The sequence below is a fragment of the Eucalyptus grandis genome, chromosome 3, assembly GCF_016545825.1.
Source record: "Eucalyptus grandis isolate ANBG69807.140 chromosome 3, ASM1654582v1, whole genome shotgun sequence".
In the NCBI taxonomy this organism is placed as follows: domain Eukaryota; kingdom Viridiplantae; phylum Streptophyta; class Magnoliopsida; order Myrtales; family Myrtaceae; genus Eucalyptus; species Eucalyptus grandis.
In genome coordinates, this window is record NC_052614.1 from 43,785,012 (window position 1) to 43,810,388 (window position 25,377).

General features: G+C 39.7%; 1 protein-coding gene across 1 annotated transcript; it reads left to right on the top strand.

The window, feature by feature from the left end:
- Positions 1-7,415: 7,415 nt before the first annotated feature.
- Positions 7,416-9,367, top strand: LOC104436718 (UDP-glucuronate 4-epimerase 1). The gene has a single exon (XM_010049577.3). It carries the CDS (start codon positions 7,714-7,716, stop codon positions 9,010-9,012), a length of 1,299 nt encoding a protein of 432 aa, XP_010047879.1. The 5' UTR covers positions 7,416-7,713; the 3' UTR covers positions 9,013-9,367.
- The last annotated feature ends 16,010 nt before the right edge of the window (positions 9,368-25,377 follow it).

Here is a 25,377-nt window from a genome sequence, read left to right on the forward strand (position 1 = left end):
CCTGGCGTCGGCGGTTCTGTCCGACGGACACCAAGCACCGCCGGCCGCCAGTTGGCCAGCGTTCTTAGAGTCGCCGGGTAAATTTTGGTGAGATGCGCGTGCCTCGTCTCCCAAACAACGCAAAGGAACCTACCGAAAAGCTAGGAAAACGACGGGAACGATGCGCAAAATAGTATAATCCCGAGCAACGCAGAGAAACCAAAAGCTAAGCTCCGGTCGAGAGTTGGGTTCGGCGGTTTCAAAGAGGCATTTCGTCGAACAGCTACTGGGCACTACCAAATTCAAGGTTTCCGGCTCAACCAAGCCTCGAAAATGCTTTAGGGGTCTTCGAACATGACGTATGAGGAACGTGGGAGCAAAATGCAGAAGCGGCGAGGGCCGGAGCTTGCGTGAGCTGGTCGGCCGCGAGCTCCGGCCCTGCGTTTTCCAGAAACGGGACAACGGGTTTCAGGGGACCTACCTCGTCCGGGAAGAGCTGCGGCGGACGATGGCGCACGTACGGGCCTCCGGCAACGGCTCGTTGCTCCCTCGAGCTTCCCTCCTCCCTCTTGTTCGCTCCCTCCCCTTCAAAATCACTTCGTGTTGCTGGGTTCCGAGGACTACGGCGGCGGTCGGCAGCTCACCGGCGGCAGCCAGACGTTCCGGGGACTCCTCGACTCCTTCTTCGGCCTATTCTCCTTCTTTTCGCCTCTCATCTCTCTCTGTGTTTCTCTCTCGCTCTCGCTCTCTCTCCCCCGGTGCTTCTCTCTCGAGCTCCCTCTCCCACGGTGCTCCTTTCTCCTCTTTTTTCTTTTGCTGCTTGTGTTCCCTTTCCTCCTGTAGGTCGTCGCGCGAAGACCCCTACCGTGCCAGCTACCGGCCAGGCTGCTCCCAACCTGCAGATCACGCTGGCTGCCTGCCACTCCGATCTCCCTGCTCCTCCATCGCTGCTCCTTCTGCTGCTCTGTTTTCTGCAGGTCTGCGCGAAATTGGCAGGAGGGGAAGACTGGGCGAGGGCCGGGCCGGGCCGCGCGAGTGTGGGAGAAGAAAAGGGGGAGGCCGGTTGGGCCGACGGGGAAGGAAGAAGCTGGGCCACGCGCGGGGGGAGAGAAAAGGAAGGAAGGGGGCGGGCCGGGCCAAGGCCGAATCCGGCCCGACCCCACCCTTAAGGCTTTTTCAAAAATTAATGAATTAATTAATTTTTTTATTTTTTATATTTTTTTTTGGGCAACTAATTCCTAATTGTGTACACAATTAAATTCTAAATAAATCACAAAATTTAGGTGTTAACAAGTGCAATGTTTCATCAGTCGAGCAAACGAGGGCTCGATGGGAAAGAGAGGGGCAGTGAAGAGAGTGAGTCGAGAGAGAGAGAGAAGAGTTTTCCAACTAATCCGACATTGGATCGCATTTTGAACATTTATCACTTCCTCAAGCCTTCTTCTTTTTCTTTTTGTGCTGGGCACAAAAGGTGTCCTCGATATTTTCTCATGACACCACCGTTCCTCCCTTGAGAATAATGGTCCTGCCACAACCATGCATTTTTTTTTAAAGAAAAAAAAGTAAAAATAAGTGAAGAGAAAAGACACTTCTATAAACACCATCAAAATAAAATATTTTGGCATTCAATACAAGACAAAATAATGTAGAATGTCTATTAGCAACATCATGGATATAAAATATTTTTCACACTTATAGTCATGAAAGAAAAATGTATATAATTATGTTAAAATTAAAGCTTAAAATGAACAAAATTTTCGTGAATAGGATGTTTACTTTACTTTTTCTATTAAATTCTAAATTTTACCGTTATTGATGAGAAATAACAATGGCAACATACTAATAACCGTCAGATAAAAAAGAATAATTACACATTGGTCGTACGTTCTTTAACTTCTCTTGTGTCACGACATATTTCATAAGAGTTAAAAAATTGTAAGGAGTTACGACAAGTGTCTATTGGGTAATCCAAATTCCGGGATAATGGAAGTGCACAGTTTCTTTGCTTTGTCTTGGTTTTATAAGGGTTTCATTTCATGTTGGTTGGGCCAGCACATGGGTTGTAATGGGCTGGCCCATTTGTCTGGATGTATCTGATGATGGGCCGGCCCAATTGTTCCGCTAGCCCAACCAATAATCCAAATACCTTTCTTTTTTTTTTTTTTAATAAGGGCTCTTTTATCAAGGAAATCAATTAAAATGTATGCCATCCTTACATTATGAGTATTTTTTTGCTCTATTATATAGTGATTGAGTTTAGAATTTTAATTGGTCATTTGGGCCGTCATACAGTTTTTCTTTTGGGTCGAGGGTGCTATACAGTTTTTTTTTTTTGAATAGTCAAAAGGGTGTTATACAGTTTTTTTTTTTTGTAAAGTCAAAAGGGTGTTATACAGTTTACCCTACATATAATATTGCATATAAGTATCGATAGCACAGCTGTTCAATGACCTAGTTTTTGACCATGATAGGATGTCCATAGTATCATAAAAAAAAATCTGTAAATTAAAATATAGGAACAAGATTTTCATAGATTTGACAAGTGGAATTTTCGTTGTTCAATAGATATGTGCATTCACGCATAATTAATTGGTAATATATAATTTCGTTAGGAATTAAGCATGACGTATATGCTAGTATTTCTTCAGGCAAGTGATTCATCTGCTAAAATAGTTTAAAATAAGAATTTCATAATTATAAACTTGTTGTAATGCAGGTTGGTTGATGTAATATACAAAAAGAAAAATGTATATAGAAAGTTAAATTTATAAGATGGAGGATCTAACACACTGAGATGAAATCGATCCTAGATTTTGAAATAGTCAATTCATTTATTTTAAAATTTATGGACAAAATTGAAATTTAATCCTTCCTTCTTTTCCTTCTATTTTTTGGGTAATCTTTAATTGACACATTCAATCAAGCTTCAAGAAATACATGGGTCGGACTATTTTCTCTTTTCTAATTTAAAGGGTTTTTATTATTTATTCTTTTTCGGTGTAACGAGTCGTGCTCCCATGTAATTTCTTCTTGATTAAAGAAAAACCATATTTATTTATAAATTTGAAAATTATTTGTTTTCTCTTGAGATAGATAGGATCGTTGAACTTTTTGAAAAACTGTCGTTTTCAATGTCTGCAGTCCGCGTTCAAGAAATTTCGTCCCGTTGGACTTTTTAACGCGATTCATTCAATTCCACACTCCTTCGATTTCGTGCTTTTTTTATATAAAAAAAAAAAATGAACAAGACACGGTACGATTAGTTAATTAAGTAAACAAATGTCGGCTCATTTTTTAATTGTGTCGGTCCATCGTTTCAGAGAAATTTATTCTCCAATAGATGGAATCGCCTCTGCTTTTCTTTTTCTTTTTTGTCTGGATTTAGATAAAAATCTTGTCTTTGTCGAATGGTATTAGCATATGCAGGCTGAGTGATCGACAATACAAACATATTTTTGGCCATTCACTTGATCTTTCTTAAACGGTACGCCGAAAATAAAAACATTTCCTTATCAAGCATGGTTAGCAAATGTCTGGAAGTGCTTGTCGGCCAAACCCTTACCAAATCACAACAGTTGGCAAGCCCTTGATGACCGAATGAAATATAAACTCGGCACGGTCATGTTTACTCTTTACCGTCTATCGCCAACAAGATCCAAGATAGATTCAACTCTAGTGCTATGAGAATTGATATAGAATAGTGAAGATAATGACACATAAGTGTCATAATTTTCATATGACGTTCATTAAGAGTTATAACTTTTTTTTCAATTGCTTAAATGCCATAACTTATGTACATAATTTACTTGAGTGTCATAACATTGTATATATTAATTTTTCAATCGATCACTTAAGTAGTATAACTTTTTTAAAACGTTCACTGTAAATGTTATGACACTTCAAATTTTCGGTACTTCAGTAAACGCTTTAAAAAAGATTGACAATTAAATTATTGATTGAAAGTTTTGAATGTGAACGTTAAGAAGTTATGATATTCAAGTAATTGAAAAAAATTATAGCATTTAAATGAGTATTGTACAAAAGTTGTGACATTTGCGACGTCTTTATCTTGAAGCAAGAAGCAATGAAAGTAGATATGCATGCAACTTGAATGAGATGGAATTGATTTGATATGATCTAGAAGGGTTAAGACTAAGAAACCCCCTCCTTTCTTCATCACAACTTGGAGATCAGCATTGAATACTGAGGTCGAATCATGGGGGGACAATTCACCATGCACAAAGCATCTCAGAGAATCCAATGAAGATGTCGGTTTCAAATTACATGCTGAACTTTCTCTTCTCTCTCTGACCTCTTTTATGTTGAATTTTTTTCAATCTCATCTAAAAATTACCACACTCAAATAAATATCTTACAAAAGTTACAATGAGAGAGTCCAAAGGAGATGTCGGCACGACCATTCCAAACCCCACGTTGAAACTCTCTTTGGCCTCTTCCATGCTGAACTTTCAGTCCCATCGAGTAGACATCGACAAACCCTAGCCTGCCAAATGAAAGATGCATCACGATAGGACGAGGGACTTTGACAATCTTTCTTTTGCATTTATCGATGGAACTACCAAACCTAAAAACAGGTAACAATTAGTATCTCCTTGAAAATTGGCTCGAGAGGTCGATTTCTGTTTCCCCAACTGCAACGCAAACATGTTAGATTGGTTCTTTAATTGATAATTATGGCTCTTAAAATGACATTCTATGTAAATTTGAAAAATATATAGGTGGAAACTATGAAATTATTTCACATACCCTCTTTTAAATATTTTTCATTTTGCAAAGTCACAATAAAATTCTTGACCCGTCATATTTAATGTCGTAAGTTGGCAAGTTCATCAAAGAAATTAATGTGGAGAAGTTTTGATTATCACGGACCACTTAATCTTAGTAAGTACTTCCACTCAAAATTCAATATTTGTACATCTATTTAATCAATGAAAGTTTGTACTTTGTATGAGGACATATGTAGAATTTAAAGTTGAGGGTCTCGTTCAAATGGAATATTCTTTTTCATGAAACCATCATGCTTGGCCTAAATGGTTATGAAAATTTGTCTCTTGTTAATTCTAATTGTATTATCCATAACAATATGGATGAATAGCTCCACCTTCTCATTAATCTAGTGTTCAATTTTATTTTTTTAATTTTCATATTTGCTTATTCTAACTTAGATTTAATCGACATAACAAATATTCGGACAGCATCATCTTTTCTTTTGGTTTACAAACTTAATGCGAGTTATGTATTGCCCATGATTGTAATTGTTAATTTCGCGACCATATTATAGGTAATAATTTGGAAATCGCGTGTAAGGTTCTTTAATCCCATTGCGTGGTACTATGCTAAACTTGTAAAATCACACATTAATAATTTGATTTTAAAGCAAACTCAAATATATATTTTTTTACATTCATAAAATATTCATGTCAAAACTCCTTAATCACATCACATAACATGCAAGATCATGGTCATATAGAAATGTCGGTAACTTATGTAGATAAAAATGGTTAGAAAAAAGAAAAAGAAGAGGAGAAAAGCAATGCCAAAGGGAAAAAGGATAAAGGAAAATTGGAGAAAGATAAAAAGCAGATAAAAAAGAGAGAACTGAGTCGACAGGATGATTAGATTCATCCCTCCCGAATAACTCTCTTTTCTATCTATATTAAGAAGATGTCCCGCCATTTCTTAGGTCTTCTGCACGATTATCCATGTCAATCCGATGCTGCCGACCACGGCGAAAATAGCAACTTCATTAATTTTTTTATAGGCCAACCCAATAACGAAGCCCTGTTCCACGGCATACACCGACAAGCGAAGGAACCGAACACTAATCGATAGTAGTAATTCCCAATGCGGGGGGGGGCAGACGAGGGGGAGTTCCGCCGGTCACGCCATCTTCAAAAAGACGTTCGCTTTGGTGGATTTCGAAATCAATTCACTCCAACGAAGAAAGAACCTTCTAAGAAGCAACCTTAAATTTTTTTTCAAATTTTTAAATTTTGGTCGGAAGCACCCTTAAATTGAATAGCTGGAGAAGGAGGGCGCCACGCTCTAAATCCCATTATTATTGTACTTACCAAAAGGGGGAAACTAGAACTAGCTATAGAGAGAGAGAGAGAGAGAGAGAGGTGTGTGCCAGTGCAGAAAGAGATGCCAGCCAAGACGAGGGTTCCATTAATGGAAAAGAGAAAATTCTACGAAAGTGGTCTCCCTCCATAGTTGTTCTCCATGACCGCGCCAGGACAAGCTGGCAAACCGAGAAAGGGAAAAAAACCCTGCGTCCAGCTCCCCCACATTCTCACTCGTTTTCATTGCAGAAGAGAGAGAGAGAGAGAGGGTTGAATTGTTTGCAGCAGTCAAAGAAACAATAAACAAATCATGGAGATTAAGGAGCACCGCCCATTTCCCACATGGCCGAAGGAGGCCATCCACTCCCCCCACCGTTCCCACCGGCTTCGCCGACCGCTGCCCTCTTTTAGCATTTTCCCACAAATGATCCTAGTCCCGACCGTTTCTTCCGGCAGGAGGTTAATCCTCTCCCTCTCCCCCTTCCTCTATTGTCCTTTCTGTCCACAGAAAAAAAACGCCTTCCAAAAAAAAGAACATTATCCCCCGGCAATCAAGAAATGGCCATGGCGCCCATGTTCTTCTTCTTCTTCTAATTTCTGTTGAACGGATGAATAATTTGGATAATGTGGTCCAACTGGGTAAATTTATAATAAAAAATTAATGAAACCAACCAACCCCATTTCTTTGAATAAACTCTACGTCACCTGATCTAATAGATTTAGATAAATCTGTGGGTAAATAAGCTTTTGGGCATGTTTGGATCTCGAAATGGATTGCGTGGTTTCAAAAGGACATGAAGGCAAACTTGAACATAGAGAGTCGGATCAACTTGATCATGGAGAGTCGGATTGACTCGACGAATTGTACCTCTCAAGTTCATATGAATGCGCAATTGACCTTAATTAAAACTAGTGCAATCAAGGGCCCTTCTTTGTTCCACAGGATTCTTGAACTGATTTATTCGTCCAAGTTAGCCGCATGTACATGGAATCAATTCAAGTAGGTAGGCCGCTGGGTTAGTAAGAAGATCTTTTCCCAAGTACAATGAACTAAGTCCATCGTTTCAAAGAAAAACAAACACAGAGAAGCAAGTTATTGTAATAATTACCAAAAAAAAAAAAAAAAAACGCGTTTGCTTTCCGAAAACTAAATTATTTGAAGAATAATTTCATAAAAATAATTACTCGAAATAATTAATGTAAAAAAAAAATTAGAAAATTATCCAATTCCCCACTTGACGGTACACAGTCTCTCCCCCTCTCTCTCTCTAAAATCCAAGCTGGCCTGTCCTTTATAACGCGTTCACGCGTATACTTGTCGCTTCTGGGGTGGGTGGCCACTATATATAACCCTTCTCTCACTCCTTTTCCTTTAGCAGGTGCAGAAAAAAAAATAAGTTTTTTTTATTTTTTCCATCTCATCTGCATCTGTTTTCATTTCCTCCTCCTCCTCCTCCCATCCGTCAATCAAGAAAACTACCACCAATCTTCTCTGGCCGTAGACCCAACGAAAGGGGAAGGAAAATCAAGAAACGAGATCTACCCATTTGAGGAGGAAACCGCCATCGCAGGAAAGAAAGATCAAGATCGAATCTTGACATCCAGGGAAGGGAAAAACCCGGATCGAGATCGAGCCAGCGCGGAGAGAAGAATGCCGTCGTTGCAGGATGAGCTGTTGCCGTCGACCCCGGGGAAGTTCAAGATCGAGCACCGCGGGCACGCCGTGAACCGCCAGTTCCACCGCTGCTTCGCCTCCACCAGCACCCTCTTCCTGTGGGCCCTCTTCCTGGTCGCCCTCACCGCCTCGTACCTGAGCTTCCAGAGCTTCATCGACTCCGGCAACCGCTACTTCACCGCCTCGTGGGGCGGCATCCAGTGGGAGAAGCGCGTGCGCGACTCCGCCCAGGTGCACCGCCCCGACGGGCTGTCCGTCCTCGTGACCGGCGCCGCCGGGTTCGTGGGCACCCACGTCTCCCTCGCCCTCAAGAAGCGCGGCGACGGCGTCGTGGGGCTCGACAACTTCAACAGCTACTACGACCCGTCCCTCAAGAAGGCCCGCAAGGCCCTCCTCCAGGGCCACGGCGTGTTCATCGTGGAGGGCGACGTCAACGACGCCCGCCTCCTCGCCAAGCTCTTCGACGTCGTCGCCTTCACCCACGTGATGCACCTCGCCGCGCAGGCCGGCGTCCGCTACGCCATGGAGAACCCCCAGTCGTACGTCCACAGCAACGTCGCCGGCCTCGTCGCCCTCCTCGAGGCCTGCAAGACCGCCAACCCCCAGCCCGCCGTCGTCTGGGCCTCCTCCTCCTCCGTCTACGGCCTCAACGAGAAGACGCCCTTCTCGGAGGCCGACCGCACCGACCGCCCCGCCAGCCTCTACGCCGCCACCAAGAAGGCCGGCGAGGCCATCACCCACACCTACAACCACATCTACGGCCTCTCCATCACCGGCCTCCGCTTCTTCACCGTCTACGGCCCCTGGGGCCGCCCCGACATGGCCTACTTCTCCTTCACCCGCAACATCCTCCAGGGCAAGCCCATCACCATCTACCGGGGCAAGAACCGGGTCGACCTCGCCCGCGACTTCACCTACATCGACGACATCGTCAAGGGCTGCGTCGGCTCCCTCGACACCGCCGGCAAGAGCACCGGCTCCGGCGGCAAGAAGGCCGGCCCCGCCCCCTACCGCATCTTCAACCTCGGCAACACCTCCCCGGTCACGGTGCCGACCCTGGTCAGCATCCTGGAGCGGCACCTGAAGGTGAAGGCGAAGCGGAAGGTGGTGGACATGCCCGGCAACGGCGACGTCCCGTTCACGCACGCCAACATCAGCTCCGCCCAGGGGCAGCTCGGGTACAAGCCCACCACCGATTTGCAAACCGGGTTGAAGAAGTTCGTCAAGTGGTACTTGTCTTATTACGGCTACAATCGCGGCAAAAATGTAAATTGATTTTTTTTTTCTCCTTGAGATCTTTTTTTCCTTTTTTTGGGACAATTTTTATTTATTTTGGGGGGGAAACTTGCTTGTTGTTGTAATTTCCTCTGTGGAGATTTTCTTTTTTTCGCAGTATAAAAGAAAATCCGAGATGGAGGCAAAAAAAGAAGGCCCAAAAAAAATGGAAAGAGGAAAAAAAAAAGGAAAGAATGACAAGGTAGGTTCTTTACTTGGGGAGGAGGGGTGGTAGTGATGCAAAACAGATTCTGCTGCACTCCCAGTAAATTTTTGTTGTTGTTGTTGCTTCTGCTTTGTAAAGGAAAAAGAAGTTCCGGAATTCAATCAAGGTATTTGCTTTTTCATCAGCCAATTGTCGATAATTTCGAATTTGGTTTGTTGGAAAATCACAGTTCACTTTCGATATCTATCCGACCCGGTGTTCTTGGGAATTTGATACATGCGAGTTGGGCGAAATCTGCGGGAATTCGTATGATTTTGGCAATTCATAGTGTTAAGAATACGCTGATCGGTGTGCAATCTCGAGGAGATTTAGGGGAGGATTGTGTGATTGCCAAGAAAAGAACGAAGCAGGGAGTCATATTCAACTGTACCCTTTAGGAAAGCGAAATGGGAAAGGGGAAAGCAGAATGGGAAAAAGGGATAAACGGATATCCTATGATCTTTAGAAGGTGCCGTGTCTTTCATTTCGCTGTTGGATGGAAATGCAATAAATCAATTCAATGCAATAAATCTCAGTTGTTCAACTTCTTTCAGTTTGGACAGTTGTGATTTTTCTTTTTAAGGCAATTCATTAAAAAACAGAGACTAGATAATGGGGGTAATTCTGCTCGAATAAATCGACAAGAATATTGGACCATTTTGTGGAGAATGTTTGAAGATTGCATCACTAGAATCAAATCTTGATCTATTGTAAAGGTTTGGGGCGAATTAGTTTTCCCTTTTTGCTATTCGATGTCAAGTACACACTTTGGTCTACAAAGAATTGGTCGAGCAATAAAGATGATTTGAGCAGATTTAAGTAAGATGACCAAGTTGGTACCGAGAATAGAGTGATTTTACAATATATTGGGAAAAATAAAATAGTTGCAATTAAATCAAAACCTAGTTGAATTAGTGAGATTATCTCATCGTGTTGAATGATATGTTAGAGGAAGCCTAGAGATGAAGAAGAATAAAAAGGAAGATCTCAACTTCAAGGCCATCAAGGTTGGGAAGGGCCCTTGTGACCTCAACTTTAATGTCATGGGGTTTGATTTTGATGTCGCTGACGTGGTGACGTTAATTTGAGGTTGTTTGAACTTGCGCACAATGTGTCTCAGCGCGTGCGAGAGAGTTTCTACCAGTTTTAATTTTTTCTTGGATAGAACCAATTGTTTTGGCCTTGGGACCGGGAGATTAACCGGTTCTCTTTAAAATCAGCCTTTTTTCAGTTCGGTTCTTGAGTTGAATATGACCTGATGTTGCTCCCTAGTAGGAGGCAACAATGTTAGTGGCAAGGACAATGCTTGGTAGTGGCGCATGGTGATGAGTAGTGACTGGGGATACAAACGTTAAAATTGTAAGGCCTGTGATGCTTTAGGTTTCATAGAGAATAATTTATTCAAATGCGAAATGTTGGTCAATGGTATAAAGTGATGATTTTAAAATGCCTGACAATGAGCAAGATTTTTTTATGATCTTTCAGTAGTGATTTTCATCGTACCACACAAATTTCTATTCGCTAAAATTTTTATAAAACTTTGTATGACAATATATTTTGCAAAAGAATTACCTTATCCCAAAAAATGAGAAAGGTTTTGGGTATCTTTCTCAAAATTAAAATGGAAGAAATTACATTTGTTTAATGTGATTTTTTTTAATTTTTTAACTAAATATTTTAACTCAATGCGATCCGATTCAAACTTTTAATTTGCTCTATATACCCCTTGAAATTTTTATATATATTCAATTTAATCTTTAATTATATAAAAACATTTAATATTGTTTTTCCATTACTTCAGAATCACAGACTGCATTGAAATTTTTTATATTATCTAAATATCACATTGAATATGTATCGAAAATTTATATACCATGTTGAGCAAATTAAAAGGCTCATGGATTATATTGGATATTAAGCTAAAGTTTAACGATTTGTATTGAACAACGTGAAAATTTAGGGATAATATTTCATGTTGAGTCAAAGTTTAGAGATTATATGTGTCATTATCTCAATTAAAATCGAGCAGAAATTCCACCGAAAAATTTTAAAAAAGAAAATAAAAGAAAAAGAAAAAACATAAGAGTGCAAAAAGGCTTGATTGGATGGAAAGCGAGGGAAGAGAGAGAGAGAGAGAGAGAAGTGGGGACAGCTAAGCTTTTGCAGAGGGACACGGGCGGGCACAGGGCAGGGGAGTGACGAGCGGTCATCGAGGTGGGTCCCATATCTTCGGGGCATGAAAGTCGTACTGGGGACCGTCAGATCCGGCGAAAATCCGGTCAGACGATCGGGTCCGTCCCGATCGATCCCAGCTGTAAAGCCCCGCCCCCCGAAACGCCGCCGTTGCATGCGCTCCTTGCCGACAATCAAAGCGAAAGCGAAAGCGAAACGCGCTCGGTGGGTGCATTTTTTTCGTCCTAGCCGGTACGGTATCATTAGTTAGTGCCGCTTGGTTTCTAAGGTCTAGTACTATTATGCTCTTGGGGATTAGGCTAGGAACAAGACTAGTCAAATAAAACGTCACATGAAAAGGCTTTTTTATTTTTATTTTTAAACGAAGCTAATTTTGGATGCGTATATATGGAACCCACATTTCTAATCATCGGCCCGAATTTTACTATTCATCAGCAGTCTCGTTGTACCTCAGTGTCGTCGGCTATATGATGTCCAATGTGATAAATGTGTGTGCAAAAGAGAAGGTACTGTCCTTGATTCCGTGGAAATAGTGATTAATCAATGGCCTCAAGTGTTTATTAAACGGCTAAAAAAATAAAATTCGTACTTCCGATGGATTGGCTACTCTAATCTTGTCCAAAATCCTGTCCAATAAACACGTTTCGAATGAAGAAAAAAATTGTTTGGTAAGAGATAAAGAGAGAGTGTCGTGTTTGTCATCACCCTTGTCATCATTACCGCGACCTTCATCATTGTTGTAGTTGTAGGTGTGGCTCGATATATTTCGCCATCCCTATTAGCACCGCCCACATCGAGATATTCCTCATCGATATGGTTACTATTCAAAATTCCTCCTCATCGCTTCAATTCTGTCATCATTGCTTCCTACCATTTCTTAATCTTCTCGATCATTGCCCGGTTAATATGAGAGGGGTGTGCATGGTCCGGGCCGGCGATTCCGACCTGAACCTGAACCGCCCAGGACCAGGTTCAGAAAAACCGGATCCACCCATTTGTTGTGGATTGATCCAGGAGAGGACAGTCGGTCCCGGTCCGATTCCTAGGGTGGATCTATGGAACCGATCTTGACACAAAATAATTTTGGTTTTCATCCTCAAAACAAGTAAAAGAAAGAATCCTTGTTACTTGTTCTCGTGTTATGATATTTTTTTAGTAATTTTTTTTTAATATTAAAAGATTCACTTCCTTCCCTCTTCTTCTTTCTTTTTTCCTAATATCAGCCACATGTTATCATGTGCTGATTTTGAGCATCATGCTAAGTCCAATTCTTTGGTTAGGCTAAAAGCAGACTATCCACGTCTTGACTAATGAAACTCACAACTATCCGCGATTGAATTCATAGAGTAACAATGTGACTTGAATCTCATGTTTTATAAGGTACAAGGCACAATCCCTTTGGTATATCTTTGGGCATTGTCAAATCAATGCTATGCACAAGCCAATTTCCATCATACCCATTTTTATTCTCTCAAACAAATTGACAAACACCTTTGATGTACTTACATGACTTTTGTGTAGTATGCTACGTTTGTTTAACAAAAAGTGAATGATTTGAAAAAAAAAATATATATATATATATATATATATATTTTTTTTTTAAATAATCGTTTGTGCTACTTGCAATGATTAGTTAATAAAAACTATTTTCATCATTGACAATAATTTGTACTCAAATATTTTCATGGACAATGAATTTTTTTTAATTGTTCATTTTCATAAGTAATACAAGCAATTATTTTTAGGGCAATATTTTTTTCAAATTATTTATTTTACACAAAAAAAATGGAACCTTAGAGTAAATCCACTTCTTCTTTCACAAAAAAAGATCTTAGATTCTTTGATATGGTTTATAAATAGAAAAATTATAGAATCAATCCTAAACCTATTGTTGTATATTCACTAATTCAATCATAAACTTTCTAACTGGTTAATTTAATACCAAATTTTCATGCAAAATGCCAATGCTATCATTTCTGCTAATTTTTTTTAATGGAAATCACCAAGGTGTTGTATTATAAAGCTTAGGACTGCATTGACATCTTTACCATAGTCATAAAATTGAATGGACCATGTCTCCCTTTATAAATGATTATTTCCCTATTTGATTGCCCTAAGAGATTATGTAAAGGAAGAAATGCAAAGTCAATCTCTAGAAAATGCATGAACCGCATCATTTCGTCCATCCTCTATCTAATATAAAAACATGATGAGCAAGGAGATCGACCAGAGAAACAAGCTCGAGATCTCTAGTTATGATCTCACATCCAGAAATGATTGAGACCGCTAATACTTTATCTAATAAATTCATACTCCCAAATTAAAAAAAGAAAAAAGAAAAAAAGAAGAAGCTCGATATTCAAAATTATTCTAATAAAGCAGTGTGCCACGTCCGGAGCTTGATCTCTAATAAAGTGCTGAAATCATTCATGGGGCGTCCCTTTGCTCGTAGCTTGGCGGAAACTATACGCCAAATACCATTTTTAATAAACTATACAACATAAAATACTCAAATAATACTGATTACGTATGATTACGCAGGGAAAAACCAGTTCGTGACAGCGAGAAGAGAATCCACCGACGCGGGCGTGGGGCCGTTCGATGATCGCGGGGGGCGGGGGAGCATGTGTGTAGGGGAAGGGGTGGTGGGGATCGGACGGTTGTAAATGATTTGATTCGGTTCGATATGATTTGGCGTGTTTTTGATTAGACGGGGTGGGGAAGGCATTTTTTGGGTGTCGTATGCTGTGCTCTAATGCTGTTTTTTTTTGTTTCTTTTTTTTTTTCAATAAAGTCGTTTTGCTAAAAGCGATTTGCTTGTTTGCCCTTTTTTAAGGTCGCGATCATGGTGTTCAACGGGGCATACGGCGCATCGTGGGGCCCGATTCGATGATGCATCGCACATGGCATGTTCAGCCAGCGTTGATGCCTCGGATTGGCGATGAAGCGAAGCCTGTTTTTGTCGAGCCCGGAACTCGACTATCTGGATGTCTATGCAGTACCGTAAGATTTGGATTAATGCGTTTAGATTTAGTATGGGGAAGAAAATATCGTTTGTAAGTCTACCCATGAAACGAAATACCTATGTGAAAACATGAAACGACCAACGTTGGATGAGCATAGTCAGATCGGGTGCTAAGCCTTAATTTGAGTGTAGTTTAACCAATTCAATTAATTTTTATGCTCGGGCAAGCTTGATGGGCCAAATGGTTTACTCGAATTTATCCCTCTTTTTCATTCTAAAAGGATCAAAGACCAAATGAATCTTCACCCATTTTTGCACAGCAGGGTTATGAAAATCCATGAGATGACCATCTTCCCCTAACTAATGAAGAGATCTTGGTGGTGCAAAATAACACAAAAACAGACTCATTAAAAAAGATACCGGCATCTCTAGTATCGGCGCTACCGAGATTGATTTAGAAAATTGATTTGTAAAATTGCGCGACAGATGCTAAACCTGAAACGAGGGCTCGGCCGCTTAATGTGTGGATTGGGCCTCTGGCCCAAAAGAGTTCTGTATTGGGCTGATATAGCGATGGAGTATTTCAATTTGGGCCCATTGGATTTTTCCTATGTATCGGGCGTGGGCTTGTCTTTGTAGCTTGGTTTTACAAGCTTCAGCCAAGATTTAGAGGCCTGAGTCCTGACTTTGCTGGACAAGGCCGACCCGATCCAAGCCCATCAAATTACAATTATGACAGTGTCGCTGGTTTTCTATTTGGAGAAAGATGCTGAAGAAACTCAAAAGGTAAATATGCGAAGACTTCATTTGTTTCGCGAATTTCCTCATTTTTCGATGTTTAAATCCCTCAAAACATGAGTTAACAAAAAAAGTTTTCCTATCATCGCCTAGAACACGAACACTCTCTAGGATTTTCTGTGTTGGTATCAAACATTCCAATATGTGTTTGACATGTTTCGACACGCAAGTTACTACTTGCAAAAGTTCTAGAACAAGAGAGGTCATTCAATTACATCCAACAAAACCCACTAAGCTTTGCAAAATCTTAACGATGGGATTCCAAAATCGCACATCATAATCCTAAAATAGAAAAGGGACTCAACAAAACATCAATAATCAACGAAAAACAAACAGATAAAGAAGAAACACCGATCCAAAGCATAAATTATGTCCCTCTTTTCTTCGAATCAGCTCGACAAGTGGTTCAGCAGCTCGCTCGAGCATCGACAACGGAAGATATAGGTCACGGCGGCGCCTAATATAGCAACACCATCCACAAAACACGACCAACACAAATAATAGAGTTACACCAACCCATCTTCCATCAAAACATGAAGAATTAAATCTCAACAGAGAGCCAAGAGATTGAAATCCCCTAACGAAGCGCTCTTACCCACACCAAAATGCGCGAAGGAGACAAAATCCAACCACCCACCGCCCCCCGGCGCCCAAATGTGACATCAATACAACACAATCGCATGTCGGAAACAAACGAAGATGGGACTACAGAGTATAAATGATCAAACAACGAAGCCGCGCGGCAATGAAAACATAGCAAAAGAGCTGAACGAGGACGGGACTCGGGACTCACCTCAAAGAATGAGAGCGCCTTGGGAATCGACGGGGCCGACGGGAGACGGGAGAGAGCGAAGAGATAATGACGCCTGGGGAAGAAGGGTTTGGGAAAATGAAAGTTGAATCGAATTACCGCCAAGTTGGATCACAAAAATTGGGAAAATGGAAGTTGATGTGATGGTTACTGTATATTAAATCATAACTAACAAAAAAGAGAGAGAGAGGTTTAGCCGTTTGTTTAGGTTTCAAGAGGGAAAGGCAAGTGAGGGAAAGGCAAGTGAGGAGAATTGCAAAATTTGGAAAATAAAAGTTGATGGGATGGTTACTGTTGAGTGTAGTTCAGAAGCAAAAAGGGGAGGGATTATTAACTTTGAGTTATGAGAGAAGAAATGTATATGATGATAATGGGTGCTATAAATTATTTCAGAAATTAAAATATATATAAATGGTCGGTCGGTCCGGTCCGGTTCCGACCCAAACCGGGAACGGACCAACCGGTCACCGGTTCCAAAAAATAGGAACCCGGGACCGACCGAGACCTCTAGGACGCTTCGAAACCGCCCGGTCCGTCCGGTCCGCCGGTTCCCGTTCGGGCGGTTTCCGTTGCACACCCCTAGTCTCTACTTAACTTATGGATAAGCAACAAAAGCATCAGAAGCTTCTTCGATTTCTTGCTTTATCCAAAAGTCATGACGAACTGTGTAATAGACAGAATATGTACATGTTTATTCTTTCATTGCTGGGATACATGCTTAGTATTGACTATCTTCTTTGTTTATTACTTCTGTTTTGCTAATAGATAGAATGCTTTTGCTAAAGTATATGTGTTGCTCTACTTTGTCCTTTTAAGGATTCTTTCGCATGCGTGTTAGTATTTGGGTTGTAGTAATAATATTTTGAGTTTTTGGAGCTTGCTCGATGGGTCTTGCATTTGTACCCTTTCTGGCTTAAATAAAAAGAATATATTTATTCTTTTGTTTTTAGCACATCATTTTTCTGCAGCATTTTATTGAACTGTAGGTACTAATTTTTTTGACATTAATCGATTTTGATATTTTTAGTGGAGGGAATCACAATGATGTATTTGTGTTTTTGCAGGAAATTTACTCCAGATTATTTTAGAACATGGCGAAACGCTGGCTAAGGGTGTGCAAAAGAATCGAAACCCGTCAGATCGCCGGAATCGGACCGAAACCGCCTGAAACCGGTGGTTCTTAAGGAAATCGGTCCAGTTTCCGGTTTCAATTTATGGGAACTGGTGGGTACCGGTTCAATTCCCGATTTCATGGGCGGATCCACCCACCTGTCCACTCGAACCGAACCGGTTATATTATAATAATATATTAATTTTTAATATTAAAAAAATTTGAGATTAGCAAATCTAAAATTTAGGCTCCAATCACCATATTGTCTTAATTCACTACTCTCATACTCCATCTTGTCTCTCTCAATTCAAAATCTCCCCGAGCTCCCTCTTCCTCTCCGATTCACCTCCTGGATCTACTCATCTCCCTTTGAGTCCTAGTCCGAACTCAGCAAAACAGTGAGTTAATTCTCTTTTCCTCCCTTAAACTCGAACTTTCTCTCCACGTCGTCGCCACCTCCGCATTCACTGTCACTATCGTCCTCTTCGTTGTTGGGCTCGTCCCGCTTCTACCTCCCCTCTTCCTCCTCCCCCTCCTCAGGCTTCTCCTCATCATCCTCATCTTCGAGGACGGGCAAACTCTAGGTCTAAGAACGGCTCATCGTCCCCATTGTCCTCCTCATTGTCGATCTCAAGGGAGGAGTTGGAGACGATGAAGGCGGTGGCCAAGATGGTGGTGGTGGCCAAGACAAAAGCGGAGCAAGGGTTGCAACCAGTTGAAGGCAAAAAGGGGAAGGCATGGAGGTTGGACCGATTCTATGGATCCACCGGGAACCGGATCGGACCGGCGGTCTAGTTCCCGGGTGGATCCATGCAACTAACGGACGGTTCCCGGTTCTAGGTCGGGAACCGCCCGCTCAGACCATGCACACCCTTAACGTTGGCTAGCATAATTCAACTGAGGAAACTACAAAACAAGATTAGCTAGAACCATTCTAGTAGAGTTGGCTCCCCTTATCCTGAATCAGAGAGTGATGCCAAAACTGTCATCTTTGCGATTCTTATGGTTTTTTTTTTTTTCCACTTCCTCAGTATGAAGAATGATCAATTTGCATAGTTTTAATTATTGACTTCATTACTTTATATTTGCGCACTTCTATATGGGTATTAGAACTTCATAGTCGATAATTAAAATCGAAAATATCATATCAAATAATTATTATTGAATTGTCGTTAACTCATATATTAAGATCTCATTTATATTTAACAAAAATCAGAACTCAAATCTGTTTCATGATTTGTCGATGGCTTGGGTTGAAGTTCCGCCACCCTTTTAAGCCCCAATCTATAATATGATCTCCAGCTCCTTCTTTGTAACTTGTCCATGAAATTATCCATTCTTAAGGCAACTTATTTACGACTTGTATCATCAAATGTGGGTTCTACACACATTTTGCCACCACTATTTTAAAAACATGTTTACATGGGTCATAAATGGGCTACTTAATAATTTAATGGGTTTTAAATAGGTTGGCCGACAACTCTCTCTGGATGTAGAAGAAAAGAAAGAAAGAAAAAGAAAATATAAAAAATTATGAAACTTATAAAAAAAAAAAAAATGTCTATTAGATTTGTATTGCTTTGAAGTATTTTAGCAATATAATCTTTAAAAAAATCATAAGAATAATTTTTCCTAAATTGGGTTAAATATGAAAGTGTTTTATCAATATGGGTCAGATCGGGTATAGGTCAAAAAAATTACGTTATATATATCTTGGTCATAAACGGGTCCAACCCAAACTCGACCCGATCGCCGGTTTAACAAGTCTAGTTGTGTGTACCTATTAGAAGCATGTGGAGGGGAAATGGTATAAGTATTGTGAGTGATGGATAGAGTGACTCACAAATGACACCACTTATTAAATTTATGGCATTATCGGATGGAGAACCTATGTTTATAAAATTGATTGATTGTTTGGGAAAAATAAAGGATTTTCGTTTCATTTTTACTTTTTGAAAGCAGTTATCAATGAAATTGGGTATGAAAATGTGGTTCAAATAATTACAAATAATGTTTCAAATTGTAAGGGTACGAGACAACTCATTGAACAAAAAATTTTATCCATTGTTTGGATACTTTGTATGGTGCATACCCTTAATCTAGTTTTGAAGAATATATGTGCCGCAAAAAAATGGAGACCAATCAAGTAGTTTATGAAAAATGTCATTGGACTTCAGATATTGTAAGGAAGTTATGTAAATCAAATATTTCCTCATGAACCATTCCATGATATTAGCAATATATAATGAGTTTGTTAGCTTGAAGTTGCTTTTCGAAGTGAATACACGTTTTACTTCGATGATTGTAACGCTTAAGAGGTTCGACTTAATATATAGTGGTCTTCAAAACATGAAATTCATGACAAATGTAAAATCTATCGAAATGATAATCATTGGAGGGCTAAGTTTATCAAGGAGAAGGTGTTGAATGATGTTTTCTAGGTTTTAATTGATTATATACTTTCCTTCACTGCTGCTATTCATGACATGATGAGAATTTGTGACACTGATAAGTCATGTCTTCACTTAGTTTATAATATGTAGGATTCAATAATTGAAAAAGTAAAGAAAGTTATATATGTGCATAAAGTGAAAAGACTAAATGAAGAGTCTATATTTTATGAGGTGGTTCATACGATTTTTGTAAATCATTGGACAACAACACTCCGTTCATTCCTTGGCAACATGTCTTGAATATTAGGAAAAATTCTACAATTGTGTGAGATTATTACTTTATTAGTTATTCTTTTTTTGACATGATAATATAATACTTATTTACTTATTATGATTTTCTATTTTTATTTTATTTATTAAATAAGGGAAAATTTCAATTAAGGGCCTGAAGTGGAACCGTTTTCTCAAAAAATGGCCTAAATTGGACATTGTATCAAATAAGGGCCCAAAGTGACTGATTAAGTCTCGAATAAGGGTTTCAATTTGAAAGCCAATCAAATCTTATATGCAGGTAGGGGTATTTTCGTCTAAAGACTTTTTTTCTTTCCTTTTTGTTTTTTTTTCTTTCTTTTTCATCTTGCTCACCTCCTTCTTGACAAATGCATCGACTCCTCACGCACAAGCTTGCGCAGTGCAAAACAATTTGAACAATTTAGGAAAAGGAGAAAATGAAAAGATATTCGAGAAGTTATGCGTTTTGCAAACCGCAAATTGCATACTTCAGGTTAAAGGCCTCCCCATCAGCAAACTTCAAAGCGCATGCTCTACATTATGCAATTTTGCATCCTCACCCAAGAACTCATTGATTTCAGCATAAGCCGGTTTTTAAGTTATTCGCCACCACTCACCTTCTCCGATGATGATAATGAACTTGAGAATCAAGAAATATCCATCAGTGAGTTTTGTTTTTATTCAATTTGCTTGTAAAAACTTATTATGGCAATTAAAGTAACAGTTTCATGCTCTCCCCGCCAATGAAATTGCCTATGCCACGATAACTTTCACTCGTAGCTTCTTGGGAATGTTTTATTGGATCTGGGTTGGATTATTCATAACATTCACAGACGCAGATTGCATTGAGGTGAAATATGTGGCTTTTTAAGAGGGTCCAATTGTGTTGTGCATGCTAGTTATTTTCAAAGGCTGCTGAATCATTTTAACTCGTGATTGAAGATACTTGCATTTGGTGGCGATTCGAATTAGACAACACTTAATCTAAAAAAACGAATGACTCTGGTCTACACATGTTCAAACAAATTTGCCTCACTGACTCTAAAATATTATCTACACAAATTTGAGAGAGAATAACAAGATGAAAAAAGTGCAAAATCGATTAGAAATTCCCAAAACCACATATTTCATTGAACAAATCAATGCACATGAGTATCCTAGAGAATCCTCAAAAACCTCTAATAAATTTGGCTTAGGCACTTCAATTTGGCTTCTCCTTGCTAAGATCGATCATAGCCTGCGTGAGCACCGATTTGAATTCAAGCATCGATGACAACGAGGGCAGCAAGCTAATGGCTTACACCTCATCATGCTTCGTGCTTGACCACGACCACAAGATGCGGGGATCGAATCAAGCTGAGTGTCACATCTTGGTCCACTCGTGCTCAATCTAGGGCTTGGATTGACCTTCATCTTTCAACAAAGGTACTGGAATTGTTGTTGAGGGCAATGACGAATGAGGTTGAGGGTGTTGATAGTTAATTCGGCAAGGAAGATAAAGATGGACTTTGGAGAATGCGATCTAAAGAGTGAAAAAGGCAAAGGCATGATGATGATGAATAAAAGAAAGAGAAGGAGAAAATAAATTAAAAAAAGAAGGAAAAAAAGTATTTAGACAAAAATACCCCTAGATGCAAATAAGATTTTGTTGGCTTTTAAGTTGAGGCCCTTATTTGAAACTAAGTTGATCATTTCAAGTTCTTATTTGAGACAATGTCCATTTTGGGTCCTTTTTTGAGATAACGATTCCACTTTAGGCCCTTAATTGAAATTTTCTCATTAAATAATGTACTATAGTGATCAATGGCTCAGTGAAAATCCTACTCGAGTTTCTCCATATAAGGATAAGGAGATCAATCGAGAAAAACTAAATTGTTTTAGGAAATACTTTCCTAACTTGGATAAGTGCAACAAGATGAATTTGGAATACTGCAAGCAAAATGAGGATTTTATAGAATTTGATTCCATTCAAAATCTATATTCTATGGGACATAAGGCTTGGTAGGCTAATTATGGTGCATGTGTATCGATTCTTTGAAGCATAACCTTATAACTTTTAGCACAACCTTCTTATCACCATATGCCAAAAGGAATTGGAGTACATACTCTTTTGTGCACTCAGTGAGAATAAATAAAATAAGCCCAAAATACCACCGGCCGTGATAGCTCAGCTGGGTAGGCTTCAGTGAACCTTTGCGAGAGAAGTGAGGAGTTTGAAACCTTTGCAAAGCAAAGGCTCTGGCGGAGTTACTTGGTGACTTAAGTGTGCTACCGGGGGTGGTGGGTCCTCCCGCTTACGTAGCACTTGGGGGTTTACGCTTCGGCTACCAGCGGAGGCGGTTCCTCCAGCACAAAAAAAAAAAAACCCAATATGTGTAGAAGATGTAATTTTCATTTACAACAACCTTTGTCTTCTATCAAGAAAAAATCACAACATGCAAAAGGAGAGACCAAGATGTGAGATATTGGTAGAGATGCATTTGACACGATGAAGATGTTGAGATGCTTGAAGTTGCAAGTTTTTCACTTGATAAACCGAAAATGGAGTTTGTTGTTCTTTCATAAGAAGTGGATAATATAGATGAATGAATTTTTATTATATTTTATGATAAAATGTGGATTTTTTTTCCTTATTTAAATCAAATTGATTTGATTGAAATAATTACAAAAATGATAATTTATCATATATAAAAAAATCATTTAATATGCAACATGTCTCAATGTGTTGGAGTTTTCCTTTTTTGAGAAATAACATATCGGCATATCGTGTCGTGCCATGTATCGTGTGTTAATACTGATATCAATGCTACTTAGTTTACAAGATGTCTTAAACCATCTCTCCCTCAAAGAGATATATTTTATGTTTTCTCCAACCAGATATCTATAACTTCTAGAAATTCTTGCTCTCCCATTGCACCAATTTTTTTATATCTCCATCCATTAGGATTCCGATTCATGGATCTCCCGGTTCAAGAAACAACATTGATCTTTTTCAAAAATCAGATAAAGAGGTTCATCATTACAGAAACAAAATTCATAGTTTTTGGGGTCCCCCATGTCACTAGGACCTCAAACCATCCAATTCATTCAAGAAACGATGCGGGAGCTAATACGCTATAGCTAATAACTGAACACATGGTCATTATCTTTCAATTCCCTTCAAAATCCATCTCTCAAGCTCGACAAAACACATGCATTCAGAGACTTTAAAACTCATCTGCACGCTACTCATGCAGAGCGAGAGGACCGAAACGAGTTACGATGAGATCAAGAGGGAGGTGCTTGAGCAAAACGAAAGGTCATCAATCCAGATGATAAAGAAGCCGCAGTTGCCAAAATTCGAAACTAAACTTCAATATTTAAAAAAAAAAAAAAAAAAAAAACCACGATCCGTTCTCATGAAGCGATTGATAAAGTAATGGGCACATGCCTACCTCAAGTGATCGATTTGGATTTCTTTATCAATGAGAGAGAGAGAGAGAGTGATGCACGAGAGGAGGGGGTCGGGGAAATTGTGTGTGGAATGGAAGTTGGAAAAAAATTAGGATTTTTCTTATTTTTCCCTTTGTTATTTTTATATTTGCATTTTGACCATTTATTTATTGAAAATTTTTAAAATTGACTCAATGCATGTTGAAATTATATATTGGAATTCTAAAATGAAAACAAGTGATAGTTCATTGGAACCGAACCGGTCCTGTCCGGTTCTTGGTTCCAAGATAGCCGGTCCGGTCCACGGTCCAGAAAAGTGGGAACCGGTCCTCCCGGTCCGGTTCCCGGTTCTTGGGTGGAACCGGACCGAACCGGGAACCGATCACCCCTAGTAGAGACATATGTCATGGCCACTATTTTATGCAAAATGATCGCTGTTCAAACTTTTTCAATCAAATCTAAAGCTATTTTATGCAAATTGATCGTTGTTCAAACTTTTTCAATCAAATCTTTTTTTTTTTTTTAGGTCGAAAACTTTTTCAATCAAATCTAAAGCTCCACTAATGATCCCATTCTCATCATGGGTGAGTTCACCTTCCTTGCCAATATTCTAAACACAGAATTGCGAATGAAAAAGGAACCATCAGAAAATCAAGATGTAACTTCTTTCTCGAACCCATTAACATGCAACAATTTTATGGAAAAAGTGTAACTTGTACCTCCTCATCATGACCCAACATCCAGTCTAGAACCTAAAAAGAAAAAGCATCAACTTTGATTATAAGTCACAACACTAGAAGTATACCAAGATTACATCATTATGAAGACCAAGTATATTAAATCATATGAGCAAACCAAAAGAATAAGATGAAAAAGGTACATAATGCAAATAATCTTGAAAGTCAATGTTGAGAGACTCCTCATCCAAATCTTCCATAGGTAAAACTCCAAACAACTCGGCCTCTACGGCCCCGTTTGGTAATATTTATGTTTCTTCCGGTTATGTTCTTTTGTTCTTCGGAACAAAAAAAGAACATAAATCCGTTTGATAACGCCACTTTATTTTTCTATTCCTCGGAATGGAAAAGTAGCTAGGGAATGAAACTAAAAAAAAAAAAAATAAAGTAACTTCTTGTTCCCTGAACAATTTCTAGAAATAAGTAAATTTTCTTTTTTGTTTTTCTTTTGTTCTCTCTCTCGCCATGGCCACTGTAGGCCACTTGAAGCCACCGCTGGTCGTCTTTGTCACTTGTTGATTGCTGTTGACTGCCGATTGCCGACACCGCCACCGCCGTCCTCCGACCACCCTGTTGTTGCTATTGTTGCCGTCGACCATCAACCATGGATCACCACCGTGTTGGCCATTGATTGCCAATCACCTACCGATGGCCACCGATTGTCGCTCGCCGGTTGTTGCCTACTATTGCTTGCAGCTACTCGACTGCCGCCCACAGCCTATAGGCCATTGCCCCCTCTTGCGATTGCTTGTCCGCCTCTAGCGGTTAGCGGTGGTGGCAATGGTCAAGTGGCGACGGGCAGCAGTAACAAGCAGTAGGCAGCGGTCGGGCGGTAGTGGGCAATGGGCAACGGTCGACGTTTGGCCGTTCGTGAGTAAGAAGAAAAAATGAAAAAAATACAAAAATTTGTGGATCGTACCAACCGTATTCCAATTTTTTTTCTATTCCAAGAATAAAATTTTTGTGTAGTTACTAAACGCCTTATTTTACTCAGAAATTATTCCAAGAATAGAAATAGAAAAGAACTATTTCTCAAAAGAAATTGTTCCTCGGAACAAAAGCGTTATCAAATAGACCCTACGCTTTAGATGAAAGGGAACTATGATATTTATTTAAAATGCATCCTCCAATGCTGAAGGCTGGTTCTAAGGAACGGTAGTGATAAGAATGCTCAATATATCACGTGCCATGAGAGACAACTTGGAATACCGATGAGAATGAGCCTTTCAATAATCAAGGACATTGAGATTCGGGAACTTCTAGCAAGCATATTCTCCTCCAAATACAAATCCAATTTTAACTTAGTAGATTGTGATCTAAAGTGTTCACTCTCGAATGCATCATACTCATCAATGTTGTCCCTAATGTTGTCATCAATGTCCTCAACTAAAATGTTACCTCGACTAGTTGAAGAAGTAAATTGATCATC

Bases quoted from the DNA above. Each gene is read 5' to 3' on its own strand.
- LOC104436718 (XM_010049577.3), top strand. From the start codon at position 7,714: ATGCCGTCGTTGCAGGATGAGCTGTTGCCGTCGACCCCGGGGAAGTTC.